Here is a 13,502-nt window from a genome sequence, read left to right as displayed (position 1 = left end):
GTTCAGCATCATCTACTCTGTTTGGACCGACCTCAACCCCATCTTTGTTCGGCGGTTCAACTCCGTCCCTTGGCGTTACACCTTCCCCGGGATTCGCAACACCATTTGGTACTGGTACTTATCTATCTATCTACTGTCAGCATCTAAATTCTCCTCTTATATTGTAATGTTATATTAGCTCATGAGTAGGAATCTTCTTCCTGGGAATTCCCTGCGAATTGATTGGTTCAGACAATTGCTTGGATCATTCTTGGTCCTGTCCCGCAGATTCTCTTTAAGATTATTTTTTCTCTTGCAGGTGCTCCAATGGGTTCGGGGGCCAGCTTTGGCACTGTATCGGTAAGTACCATTTCCTAAATACTCTCGTTGTTTCGTTCGATATTATCCGTAGGACCCTTTTTTAACGACGAATTCCTTGTCAAGAGCCAACTATAACTTGGTTAACGATATCTCGTTTGTATCTTTCTCTTCTGTTGCAGAAATCTTCGAGGCCAAAATCTCGAACAGCACGTCGTTAACCATGGAATAACGCTCTTTCACCAAACTGCGTCCCATCTCATGTTTCAGAGCAAGCAACGGAGGACTAACTTGTCGGTTTATGACAGTGATGGAACTGTAAGTTACAAGAGCTTGTAATCATACACAGTGAAACCGATTAGGGCTTTATGCATGTTTTATCTGCAACCTTTTATTGTCTGTAATTCATTACATCAAACCCTTCTTCCATATATATATATATAGAGATCTTGATTATGCATCATAGATGATTAAGCGTATTTGTCTGCGATTTCAAGGAGATGGGCAGAAACTTGTCGAGGCTTGCATATCATGGCCATATGGCCAGTATCCTCCATCTCTATCACTTCACTCGCACCAGAATTCTCAATTATCCATCTCTGCTGTTCTTCCGCCATAGCTTTCGCGCCTTTGCACATTATGAACACCCTACGAACAGATCCGTACCCTTTCTCCGAGAACTTCTCCATCTTCGACAGAGCATTCGTGAACAACGATCCGGGCCTCAGCAGCGATAACGCAAGCTCAAGATCCTACAAAAACATTACAAGAATATGAAAGGTTTATATCTTTTTTTGTATTTTACGGATAAACATTTGATTTAGTTTTGATTCACCTCAACCGGACAAAGCTTGTAAAGCTTCTTCTTCATGAGCTCTGGGCTGTAGAGCATACTGATGCCGGTTTTGTCATGTCCATAACGTTCGAACTTGGTTCCCATCCATGATTCTTCTGGCATATTGCTCAGTATCTGCCACCATTTTGTTATATATACCGCATATGTATATATATATATATATATGTATATGTTAGAAATCATCATCAAATGTACCAAAAAAAAAAAAAAACCTTGTCGATAACGAAAGATGGAGGGTTTTTGGTGTCGGGCATGAAAGCTGTCAAGTAGACAGAGACAGAGATCTTGTCCGGAAACTTTTCACTCGCAATGGCTAAACTCATTCCTCCGAAACTATGGCCGACCAGCACCACTTTCTCAGATGGCGGTGACGAGCCGAGAATCTTGATCAACGGGTCGGAATATTCTACGCACGTGTTAACGTCCTTAATGGTTCGGGTGACGTCTATTCCTGAGCCGGCTAGGTCCATCACCGTGACCCGGTGGCCCGCCTCCTCGAGCCGTGGCTTCACTTTGTACCAGCACCACGCCCCTTGGCATGCACCGTGAACTAGAACGAAGTGGTGTTTCTTATTTGCCTCTTCCATTTTTTTTTTTTTTTTAAATTTGTGTTGTTTCGGTGTGTTTCCATCACAATTTATAGAGGATATATATATTCGCTTTTTTTTGTTACAACCGTAAAAGATTCATTCTATTTAATAAAAGCAATAGAGATGATGGATTTCGAAATCAGAACCACCTGGGAAGTCCATTCTTATCACCTAACAATAAGAATATCATTAATGATTTAGTTCCGTATGATAATGATTTAGTTCCATATGATAATGATATTGGTTTGTCGAGTAGAGTTATATATATATGCCTTCTCAATTTATATATATTCAAATAGGAAATATCGTAAAAAAACATAAACTTTTTTAATTTGGTAAATAAATATATAAATTTCTAATTTTGTATAAAAATATAACGTAAAGCCACAAGAACACTAAATTCCATTGAATTTTTTGTATGATTGTATGCGAAAATTTTTTAAATCTATGTATTTTATATAAATTTGTGTGAATTTATACGAAAAAATTTAAAATTTACATGTTCTTATATAATATTAAAAGTTAATATATTTATTGCTCAAATTTAAAAAAATATTTTTTTCTATACTGCCATGTAGGAAACTCTAGTAAATGCTCCAATACATTATTGCATATAAAATGTTGAACTAGAACGAGTTCAATAACAAGAAAATTTCTTATTACAACCAATGAGGCATTGATTAAAAAGTAACGCATCGTTCAAACTACACGTGTATATATATAATTTTTCTTCTTCTTGTAATGCCACGACCCTCGTGGCCAAATCTCCAAACCCGAACGATTAGGAAAAGATAACGCAAACCGAAAAAAAAATATATATAAAAAAGAAAACGAAATGATCGATGATGGATCGAATCATAATAATAATAACAATAACAATAAAATTCATCTAAGCGGGGCGTTTGGCTTTGCCGCAGTAAAGTGCGTTGGGAGGAACATCGGTCTCTGTGTAAAGCGACTTCTCGTCGTTCCAGACACGAACATAGAGCTCTTGCCCTAAATATCTCCTCGACCATATCTGAGACCGCAGATTCCACATCCCCTTGTTGTCCAATGACACCAATATCGCCGTCCACGACAATGGATACACCTATACACACACACACACACACACACACACATGTATATATAGTTTTAGAACTGGTGAATCGATCGATGACTTGTTACTTGGACGTCAAGTTTCTACTTGTAACAATCGTTTAATATAGTCTTTTTATTACCTGGAAAGTGTGCCTTACAACAGCGTCAACCAAGTTGTAACGTTTCCTCATCGCTGCGGTCCATGTCCCGTTACCGTATCTGAATAAAATTTCATTTACTAATCAACTACGTGAAATGGGCGAAGATTATGTTATATATATTCAAAGAACAGCGGCTTACCCTACAGCATATGCGCTTGTCCCATCCATGTGCCACGACTGGACAGATCTTTCGGTGTTTTGGAATACGATCTCGACAAAGTCATGGAGAGCGACACCGATGACCGATGCACCGAGAACGGACGGTCCTCCAGGGACAGGACTGTCCTTTATGGTCTTGAGATCGAACACGCCCGGGATGTTGAACCAGTCGGCCAGTTTCAACGGTGTGGTCGGGTCCACGTGCGAGACACCGTTCACCGTGTAACGGAGCTTGCCATTGATCTTCGCGGCTGCATTGGCTAGAACCAGAGTGCGAACTATCGGTATGGTACCGTAGTGAAAAGATCCCTGTGGGTTCGGCCTCGCTGCATTCGCCGTCAAATTCATCCTAACAAATACCCGTGAAAAGAAATCTCGATATAAGTCATCAACCAATCTATACATAGTCAAGTTCATGAGATCATAACTTATATATATGTGTGTATATACCTTATGGTTCGAGCTTGTTTCATGGACCAGTGAACATGGTAAGTAGGGCCAATGGGGAGGGGACGAGAGGCTCGAGTTTTGGAGCCAATGTACCGGAGGATACCAGTGGTGGTTAACACCGGTTTGGTGAAACGGGTCGAGGCCACGATGAAATAGTCCTTAACCATAGCCCTCAACGTGACTAAGACGGTCACCGACTGACCGACATGGACGTCGAGTGACTCGTAGACCTCGTGCAGAGTATGAGATCCTTCCACTTCGATCAGTGTCATCGTGTGTCCTTGGATCCTGAAATTTATCGATGCCGCAATCCCAACATTCGATACCCGGAACTTGTATGTCTTGCCTGACCAAAAAAAAAAGACAGAAAAGATCAAGTTCCATCAAGAACTGAAACGCTGATGTTTCTTGAATTGGTTTGAATGATGTGTTCATGCATTATCACCTTGTTGGCCGTGAAATTTCAAACCCTTTGAAACTCCATTGATGATTAAACCATCCGGAAGAGGAAGAGCAATGCCTGCGTCGAGCTTCCTTTGCATTTCCTATTTGATGAAACCCGTTAATAAAATGTTTAGACCGACGTAACGAAATCATTAGGCCGGAAACAAAAAATCAAATCTTATCGGTTTTCGGTTATACCTTGTGACCGATCTTGTACCAGTCGCTGACAAGGAGGGTGAAATCGCCATCGGGTTGAAGGTAAGGAATTGAAATGACAGATCTCTGGTTGATGTTGAGTGCGCCAAAGCCTCCGACAGCTCTATGCATTGCCGTTGAAGGGAAATATGTGTACGTCCCGATCTGATCCTTGAGTTGGAACTGGTAAGTCCAGTTCGAGTTCGGTAAGATCGGACAGTTCGTGCCCAATACCCCGTCTTGCCATGATGTCCTCCTCTGCTTCACACCGTTCCTACCAAAACACGGAGTCCAAAACTGTAAGTCTTCATTATAAACTATAGTGTGTATATATATATAATTAATAATCGATATAAGGGCGAACCAGGTGATGAGGAATGGCTCGTCGAGCTTGTTGATGACATTGACGACTACGTTGTTGTTTGTGATGGCTTCGATTGGTGGACCTGGGAATTGCCCGTTAATAAGAATGACCTAATTTACACAACAAGAAAGAAACATTAATTAGTGTAATTATTGCATCAAATAATAAAGTGACATAAAAAAATTTGAATAATTGTTAGAAAAGAGACCTGTTGGGGGACACCAAGAGGAGATCTTGTTCCATAAGTGACGGTCCAAGTGTAGAACATGTACGGGTCTTCTGAATTCACAAAGACAGGAGCCAAGAAGGCAAAGAAGCATATGAGGCAATGCAGCAGGATATTAACCTCTCTCATTATTGTGTATATAATTAAATGAAATTTTTTAATTAGTTCCCCTCTCTCTCTCTCTCTCTAAATTAAGATATGAGAATCTTATGAGAGGAACACTTTGAATGAAATTGAATTGGCTTTTTGGTTCAACCCGAGGCCACGACCTTAAATACAGATAGAATCTGAGTAAATGGGAAGTGACTACGTAAGTTCGTTGGATGGCCAACGTGGACGCGCAAATCCCCATGCACTCGCTTGTTTCTCTTTTGCGGCGTACTTCATGCATATTCTCATGATCCCTAATTTATCATCGTCAGAGTACTATTCATTATAACCATATTTTTAAATTTTATTTTTGCTAAGGATTTGGTGTGTCGGCAAAGTTTTCATTACGGATCATACCAAAAGAAAGAGAGAATGAAAAAAAGAGAGAGCGTTTTTATTATTTTTATATGTCAAATTGTATAAAATAATCTCCCAGCTAGCTTATGTGTTGCTTAGGATTCAATTCCCAACTATTATTCAGAAGTTGCGATTTCCAATTTTAATTGGGATAGATACTTGTAGAAATTCATGAATCGAGATACAACGATTTCGATATTAGCACAAGTTTCATACATAAATAAACCGGTTTGTTTTGGGTAACATTATAATCTTTTTATTAATCCAGCTCAAAACGGAATTAATTATTCATTAATTTCATATTAATGGAAGATAAATTCATCACAAAAAATTATATGTGACGTAACCAAATCATGAACCGACACTAGCATCAGTTATGAACCATGTCACAATCCTAAGTCCTAACACAAAATTTCATGTCGAACTTAAAATTTATTGGTGCTTTTGAGATTCGCAGAACAAAAAAGAGAAATGAAGAAGAGAAACGAAAAAATTTTCTCATTGTATTCAAACATTGGACTAGTTTAATTTTAAATGCAAGTTTAAAATTATATATATATATATATATCAAATGTGTTTAGACACCGCCGTGGTCGACGGCGGTAAAGCAGAGAGGCAAGAGGAAGTGAGCACCGCCAAAGAACCGATCCTCATTAAATGCAACTTAAATTTAGAATCGAAGAATTACACAATAGCTTATTATTAATTTATAATAATACAGATTAATTTAATTATGATCAATTAAATGGTTGTTTTGTTCTCCACACAAGAGGAAAAAAGGGTTGCATCCAAATCGGGAAATAATAATTCTGAGTAAACTAATCACATTTGGATCAACCATCTCTAATAAGTTCTCTTAATTGCTGTAGTTCAAATCATCATCATCATCATCATTGTTGTTGTTGTTATTGGTGTTATTATTATTATTATATTATTTACTTATGTAACTAATAATGCTAAGAGTTATTCTGAAATATTTATGTGTTTTCTATTAGAATAAATAAAGTGTTTGCATCTTACAAATTAAATCGTTCATAACATAAAAGATAGTAGTAATATTTACACATGTAATAGGTTGACTTTTATTTTGATATAGTATATTGAGCATGTCATTAATGGATCATGAGCTCACAGTTAACTACTTAAACACAAACCATAATTAACTGAAACCTTAATCAGTCTTAATTAAATAATTAATTAATATTGTGGAGAGTGGACAGAAATTTAATTGTGTTGGAGGTCAAACAGAAAGCTTGCTTCTTGGAACCACTAGACATTGGAGAGAAGCTTCCCAAGGAGAGATCTTATAGGGAACACAACACAGAGTATCCGATGATGATGATGATGATGATGATGATGATGATGATGATTGCGTTACCACTAAGCTCGCTTTTAACAAGTGGACTTCCTTCATTTCTTCATCCATACACATCTGTCATGCAACATGTCATGTGTGTGTATATATATATATATATATGTGTGTGTGTATAAATATGTAGATATACATACATTCATAAATTAGATGATTTGACCCAGAAAAAAAGCTTTAAAATGAAAAATATATGGTTCAACTTCAACATGTAACGATTTGTATTTAGAATTTCGAATTTTTCTTAGTTTTTTTAACCTGATATTTCATTTAAACTTGCCTCATATATCTTAGCAATATTTAGAAAATTACCATCTATTATGATAATTAATTAATTATTATGCAAGATTAATTCCGAGTATGATTATTCTTCGTTCTTCCTCCTTTTATTCGGCTGCGATGCTTGTCTGGAAGGGGCTTGTGATGGGCCATCTCATCCAAAACAACGAGCCCATTAGAAGCCCATGAACTATATGGGGGGAATGGCCTACGACTAATAATAATTTATGAATCTCAATTAGATTTATTTTATTTAATATTAGAATCATCTCAAAATAAATTGTCATTGATCTATTAATAGTTTCCGATACTGGATAGATAATTTTTATTTTAGATATGAATAATCTGAAAATAAATCTTATTAATGTACTCTTTTTTTCAACTGTGTTAAATTATAGTTCATGCATTAACCTGTTTCTATCCATTACTAAATCTATAGAAACCAAAAGGAGAAACAGAACAAAACCATTACCATATATAAATATAAAATCAATGCAAAAATCTTGAAATTTGCTCATCAAGAACAACACATGCTCGCCAAATAAAAAAAAATGAATGGTAAATTGTTTAAAATTTTAAGGATTAATGGGCCGTAAATTAGACTTTTTATTCGATGGGCAAAAAAGTCATTTAAAAATTGAGACTGGAATTGAAGTTTTGGTGAATAGTTTGCCATATGAGCACTTGAATTCAACTTGAAACGGACGACACTCTGTAGAAATATATACAAGTGAACAATAATTGCAAATGGATTCTATATCCTAATATAATATACATTGTTATTTAAGATTAAGGAATATTTATTTAAATTTTATATATTGTGGTTAATTTGTTAACCTTAGTTTGTTTCATTATTATATATATATATATATATATATATATATTAAATTTTTGTTACAATTATATCTTTCAAACTAATTTATATAAATCGTATGATGTTAAAATTATCCGAACGGACTAGTTTGGTGGTGAATCATTTGAATTTAGTGTCTCAGGAAACATTAGATCACGGGTTCGATTCCGAATTATGAATCCAATCTTCCGATGTTTCCTTGGATGCTACATTTAAATAATTCGCTATCATTTTAAAATTTTTTGAGAGTAAAAACTATAACCCATCACTCATTTTTCTTATATATACACACATTATACACTCTCTTCAAAACAATCAAACAAGCAAAATCCTATTTAACAATGCACCATGTTATTATGTATACCAATTGAAATCAGATCCTCCACCGCTCAATCCTTTATGACATTAATTCTTCACCCAAAAGAAATACGAACACAGTTCAATAACCATTCAGGAAGTCAAAATCAGATGAACTGTGTGGAGAATTGAATCAAGAAGAGGGTCCTCCCTCCATTACCTATCTGCAGCCTCACCTCTTGGGGTTTGGTCCTGAGGTGTCGGGGGCTGAAGCACGAGCTGTGTCTGAAGCTGATAAGGGTCAATCCCATGTTCTTGCCCGGGTTCTTGTCCGGTCTGATAAGCAGCATCAGAATAGAAGCCTAGAGCCAGTGACGGCCCGGCTGCATCCATCTGGTTGAACCCCGTGGCAGTGACCGCGCCATCTACGTCGATCCCATAACCACCGACATTCCCTTGTTCTCCTCTGTTCAGAAACATTTCTTCCATCCTCTGCATGTCGAACTCTGTCAGATGTTGTCCTTGCTGCTGCTGCTGCTGCTGCTGCATTCCCATTGCGGGCACCCAACCATATGGCACAGCCGTGAAATTCGGCAGAGGGGGGTTGCCCATCACAGGCATATAGGGCACCGCCGAATTAACCGCAACTTCCAACTGGTATGCGAGCTCGGTCTTGGCAGAGACGAGATCTCGATTAACTTGCTTGAGGCGCTGCTGGAGGTAGGCGATGAGGCCGACGCAGCCATAGACCGGGTCCTGTATACGGGTATGCGCTTCGTAGAAGAGAGAGTTGACCGCATCCTGCCGATGTTCGACCGGCAGCTCGTTGAGAATCTTGGCTATGTTGCTTGCTCCAAAGACGCGGTGGACAATGGCAAACCTTTGGGGGAGGTTGGGGGGGAAATATGGCGCGAAGATGCATTCCGGTGTGCATTTGCATCTCCTGAGCCTGCAGGCTGCGCATGGATTCGCAGACATCTGCTTCTGATCCTGTCTGAAAATCTGTACAAAGAGAAACTGAACGCAGATTCAGGCAACAAAAACCTTGAATTATGCGATGGAGGGCACTCAACTGATGAACCATGAAATGCATCTGGAGAATGTTAATGGTTAGAATGCTCGCTCGTGGACGATCAAAACAGCAATACATCACCGAAATTCGTCGCGAACAGATCTAACGAAAGATTTTGATCAACTCCGACACTGTGAATGAGAAATACCCAAGAAAAAGGGGAGATCGAAACAAGAGGAACTCAGAAGGGTTACTCAGTTTAACTTCTCGCACAAGAAAGCAAAAATTAAGGGTTTCTAAGCATTCAGAAGATACATTGAGCGGAAAATAGAATCTTGCCAGAGATATCATTCGATCACACCACCAAAACAGGAAAATCATTTCAATTTCGGCAACTAAATCCCATCAGACGGTATCCTAAATAAATGTTAAACCCACGCATACGAACGAATAGGATTGGAATCAAAATGGGATAAATATAGAATCATGGATCATGAGATAAATAAATCTGACCCGATTGTTGAAAATCACCGATCTCCTCCTCGTTCAAACCTTCAATGTCGGGACCTGCAAGGAAATATCCGGATAAAGGGGAAAGAATCCCGATAAAGAAAGTGGATGTTTTCGTGGAGCAAAGAAGGAAGTGACGCAGAGAACGGAGGAGGGAATATCGAAGAAAAGGGACAGAGATTTTCCAGTGAAGAGCCCGAGCAGCCGTAGGGCTCGACGAGAAATCTCAGTTTCTCTCGATCCAAACAGAAATAATGACGGAAAACTCTTCGTGATTTTCTCAGAGAAAATACAGAGAGAGAGAGAGATCGTTATTTATACGCGTGTTTTGTGGGCGCTCTGATTAATGAATTCTTCGCAAATGAATTGTAGTCTCCATTTATTAAATGGTAAAATGCAAAACAAAATCTCAAAAAATCATAATAAATGTGCGAAATTTAATAAAAAGAATTCAAATTTAATAAAAATATAAATCTTCTAAAATTCTAAACCGATATTCAATATTTGAAATTAAAACAAATTATGCATGTATATATTTCTACATTAATAAATATCTATAGACTCATCTGGAACATTAATATATATATATATATATATATTCACATATACGAACTCATATATATATATGCATATATATATATATATGTTTGTATACACATAGATACATATATTCACCCAGATACAAAACCAATATATATATATATATCAAAAATATTTTTATTTTATATAGATGTATGTATGGTATATATTTATATATGTGTGTGCGGTTTTTTATTTTTTAAATTTATCACGTCAACCTTTTTGTGACTTTCACAAGGGGTTAATCAGAATTTTATACAATTCAAATTCAAATGTTGAGTATTTATTTGGAAGTTTTGAACCATTTTAATTTTGCTGTTAGATAGGTTTTAATTTGTCAAATAGCTAAGGATAATTTTTTTTATATATATTTTAATTTTAAAATTCACGGATTTTTTGGAAGCAAATAAATAATTTAGCTAGTAAATGTGTTAATTTATTTTAAAGCTGCACATCGAAGAGAAATTAATTGAGTGACAAATAAAAGATAAAATTAATTACAACTCAAGCCTCAAGGTGATAAATGCTGCAAGAGAAAGATCAAGATTGCTAAAAATGGATCCTATGAAACAGAGCATTCGCACTGAAAACATAAGAGACACACTTAACACCTTGGAACAACTTCGAGTAGAAAAGGAAGAGGAGGGTCTGTCTTTCTGTCTATCCATGGCTTCTGGGATCGGCCGCTTGATGAGCGTTACGGGAATCAGCGGCTCGAGAACCGACCGGCCACCGCTCGGGCACGCGGAATGGACGGCTCACCACGAGCAAGAGCATCTACGTTCTCGAGTAGATACTGCATTCCCTTCCTCGTTTCCCGTCTTTCGAGGAATGCGAAATTGGGAATACCCTCGACCCCGACCTCGTCCAGCTCTTGTTCCCACTTCGTGTTGTCCACGTTTAGCATCGCGGAGTTAACCAGGTCCCTGCCCAAATCCCTGAAATCATCATGAACTGTGTTTCTATATCTTCATAGATGTGAGGTGTTTCCACAGTTTCGATTCCAGATTCATGCAGAGAGTCTGAAATTCAGTAACTTACTTTCACGAGAAGAACATGATCCGTACTTGTACTGCTGCTCGACTTTGTAAACATCAGGGGCTAGTTCCCGACACACCTCACACCAGTCGGCATAGAACTCCACCACGGTCGCCTTCCCATTCGACAAGGCCTAATTCCCAGCCTTCATATCATCCAGGAGAAAGACATTTCGATTAACGACCGGGAAACCAAAAACCACAGCAAATGCAGAGGAAGAAAAGGAAAAAACCTGCCAAAGCTGACAAATCCCTCAAGGAAACCCCGAAATCGAGCCTCGTGGAGACGAAAAGCCCTAAAGCTGCAACTACAGTCAGGACCGCGACTCGTCTGTTGATATCTTTGGTGGGAAATTCCGGGAACCCAGAAGCAGAATCAGCCGGAGATGAATTCGTTGCCTTCGCTGAGGACGATGAACCATATCACCGACCGAGCCGCCATTAACAACCAGCTTTTCCTGAGCCGAGAGACGCAAGACCCATTACGCCAATTGCCCCCAGAATCCGACCAGACTCGTAAAAAATCGAAATTGTGAGAGAAAAATCGAAGCTTTTGCTTCCTTCTTTTGATGGGTTTTTTACCTAGGCTTCGGCGGATTCTGGTTTTGTCTGGCAGCGAAGAACTCGAAATCGTGGAGATCCTGTCTGGATTAGAAACCGAGGAGGAGGATTTTGAATGTTTAAATGTAATCTATGAGTCGATAGAGGGTTCAAAGAGAAAGCCATCGATGAATCAGAGAGAGGAAGATAAACTGGCAGTGCAAAAGAATACAATATTCAGAAAATCATTATTATGATATTATAATTAAAAATATAAAATTCAAACGAAATTCCTCCACAGAATTTGATTTTTCTTCTTCTGTGTACAGTCAAATGATACGTTTGGGGCTCTGAAACAGGAATTTCAGACAAGATTTTAGTTCGGGGCCATGAATCCTGCTCCAGTTCATGAACATGAAGGGAAAATGTTCACTAAATGTTTACAGAGATGCATAAAGATTAGATTTGTCGTAGGGACAGAAGAAAAATCCCCGAGAGCTCCAAGATTTCTGGGCATCGGGTCCATTAACAGACTTTCAATTTTCTGGGCCGAGGAAAACCCAATTTCCTATCAGTATCACTAATGAAATATGCTCACTCTAGTGATATCCATGAAACATATATGTCGGAGTTTTTAACTTTGGGTTAATTAGGCTCATGCTTATGGTTAATTAGTAACTTTTCGTGTTTGTAGCCCTTCATTTACTTTGTTTGTTCAAGTTAGGGTATTTGAGACCACGAGTTTTCGGGTATTCAATTTTTCGGATATTCGAAACGCTGCTAAACAACGAAGTCGAAAACAGATGCGATGAAGCCAAGAATCTGGACTCTGGGTTCGGATTTTTTGAACGATAACGGGTTATCCCAGAAACCGACTATAAATAAAATGATGTTTATATCATTTATATATTTTTTTTATCTATTTACAATAATATCTAAATATATTTTAAATAAAAACTACCAAAATATCCTTGAATTCAACAAAATTTAATTGTTTTCTCAAAATTTTGACGGATTTGGATATATATATATCTTTAGATAATTAAGTTCAAAACTTACGGATATTGAGACTTTACAAAAAAGAAAACGAGATAATAGTTTTCTAAAATAAAAAATCAGGATACTTGATTCGTGTTCATCCTACATCAGATATACATATCACATAGTGGATTTAGATTTCATGGGTTCCTATCACAAGTTGTCTCTATGCCATTGATGGATTTCAATCAGATTTTATACATTTTACACCTCCTTTGTGATAACATTTCCACAATATCTATTTCCACTTAGCTATTTATTGGACCGTCTGAAAACAAAAATATGGATATTCCATCGCCTAAGCCATGTGTTTGTCCACTAGACATCATGAAAGGCACGACCTTTATTCGTTTGATACAGTTATATAGTGCATTTGTCAGGTTATACTTTCTTGTTTTGCGAGTTTCACCATTGTAATATAATAGATTCCAAAATGTAATATGATAGAGAAAAACATTAAATTATTTACATAAAGATAAGATTTTTTTATATTTTTATGTTTATTAGAAAAACTCCATGGATCAACAAAACCAAGAAAGATGTCTTATGTACTACTACGTACCACTAATACATAAATGAATTTCTAACAATAATTATGATTCAAAAATGGTAAAACGCCTATGGCAATTCTCACCTTATCTCATACACAATATTTCATA

General features: G+C 37.4%; 4 protein-coding genes and 1 long non-coding RNA gene across 10 annotated transcripts in view; 1 reads left to right on the top strand and 4 right to left on the bottom strand.

Annotated features, from left to right (window-relative positions):
• The window catches only part of LOC104819823 (nuclear pore complex protein NUP58), a 2,916-nt gene extending 2,156 nt beyond the window's left edge, over nucleotides 1–760 (top strand). For 4 of the 5 annotated variants that reach the window (XM_019203289.1, XM_019203288.1, XM_019203287.1 and 1 more), the window contains 3 exons: nucleotides 1–114; nucleotides 299–339; nucleotides 480–760. In XM_019203289.1, coding sequence (XP_019058834.1) covers nucleotides 1–114; nucleotides 299–339; nucleotides 480–518 — 194 coding nt within the window. In that variant the 3' untranslated portion in view covers nucleotides 519–760. The remainder of the gene's footprint in view (nucleotides 115–298; nucleotides 340–479) is intronic. The other variant, XM_019203286.1, reaches the window with a different exon arrangement.
• Nucleotides 650–1,770, bottom strand: LOC104819824 (methylesterase 1-like). The gene is made up of 3 exons (XM_010550084.1): nucleotides 1,366–1,770; nucleotides 1,133–1,267; nucleotides 650–1,049 (listed from the first exon to the last, which is right to left on the bottom strand). Exons 1-3 carry the CDS (start codon nucleotides 1,738–1,740, stop codon nucleotides 768–770), a joined length of 792 nt encoding a protein of 263 aa, XP_010548386.1. The 5' UTR covers nucleotides 1,741–1,770; the 3' UTR covers nucleotides 650–767.
• A 573-nt stretch (nucleotides 1,771–2,343) lies between these two features.
• On the bottom strand, nucleotides 2,344–5,049 carry LOC104819821 (L-ascorbate oxidase homolog). Its single transcript, XM_010550079.1, has 8 exons — nucleotides 4,805–5,049; nucleotides 4,597–4,706; nucleotides 4,236–4,506; nucleotides 4,039–4,138; nucleotides 3,594–3,939; nucleotides 3,124–3,492; nucleotides 2,964–3,042; nucleotides 2,344–2,833 (listed from the first exon to the last, which is right to left on the bottom strand). The coding sequence occupies exons 1-8, from the start codon at nucleotides 4,949–4,951 to the stop codon at nucleotides 2,633–2,635; spliced, it is 1,623 nt and encodes a 540-aa protein (XP_010548381.1). The 5' UTR covers nucleotides 4,952–5,049; the 3' UTR covers nucleotides 2,344–2,632.
• Nucleotides 5,050–8,203: 3,154 nt separating this feature from the next.
• On the bottom strand, nucleotides 8,204–9,903 carry LOC104819820 (LOB domain-containing protein 10-like). The gene is made up of 2 exons (XM_010550078.2): nucleotides 9,653–9,903; nucleotides 8,204–9,129 (listed from the first exon to the last, which is right to left on the bottom strand). Exon 2 carries the CDS (start codon nucleotides 9,103–9,105, stop codon nucleotides 8,344–8,346), a length of 762 nt encoding a protein of 253 aa, XP_010548380.1. The 5' UTR covers nucleotides 9,106–9,129; nucleotides 9,653–9,903; the 3' UTR covers nucleotides 8,204–8,343.
• Nucleotides 9,904–10,684: 781 nt separating this feature from the next.
• On the bottom strand, nucleotides 10,685–12,227 carry LOC104819819. Of its 2 annotated transcripts, XR_772875.2 has the most exons (4): nucleotides 11,848–12,227; nucleotides 11,499–11,723; nucleotides 11,270–11,411; nucleotides 10,685–11,166 (listed from the first exon to the last, which is right to left on the bottom strand). It is a non-coding gene; the product is annotated as an uncharacterized LOC104819819 (long non-coding RNA). The 2 variants fall into 2 exon arrangements; XR_772874.2 differs by having other exon boundaries at nucleotides 11,499–12,224.
• Nucleotides 12,228–13,502: the final 1,275 nt, after the last annotated feature.

Source organism: Tarenaya hassleriana, unplaced genomic scaffold (assembly GCF_000463585.1).
Source record: "Tarenaya hassleriana unplaced genomic scaffold, ASM46358v1 Cleome3, whole genome shotgun sequence".
Lineage (NCBI taxonomy): Eukaryota > Viridiplantae > Streptophyta > Magnoliopsida > Brassicales > Cleomaceae > Tarenaya > Tarenaya hassleriana.
Note: the sequence above shows the minus strand (reverse complement) of the source record. Positions and strands in the feature narration are given on the sequence as shown.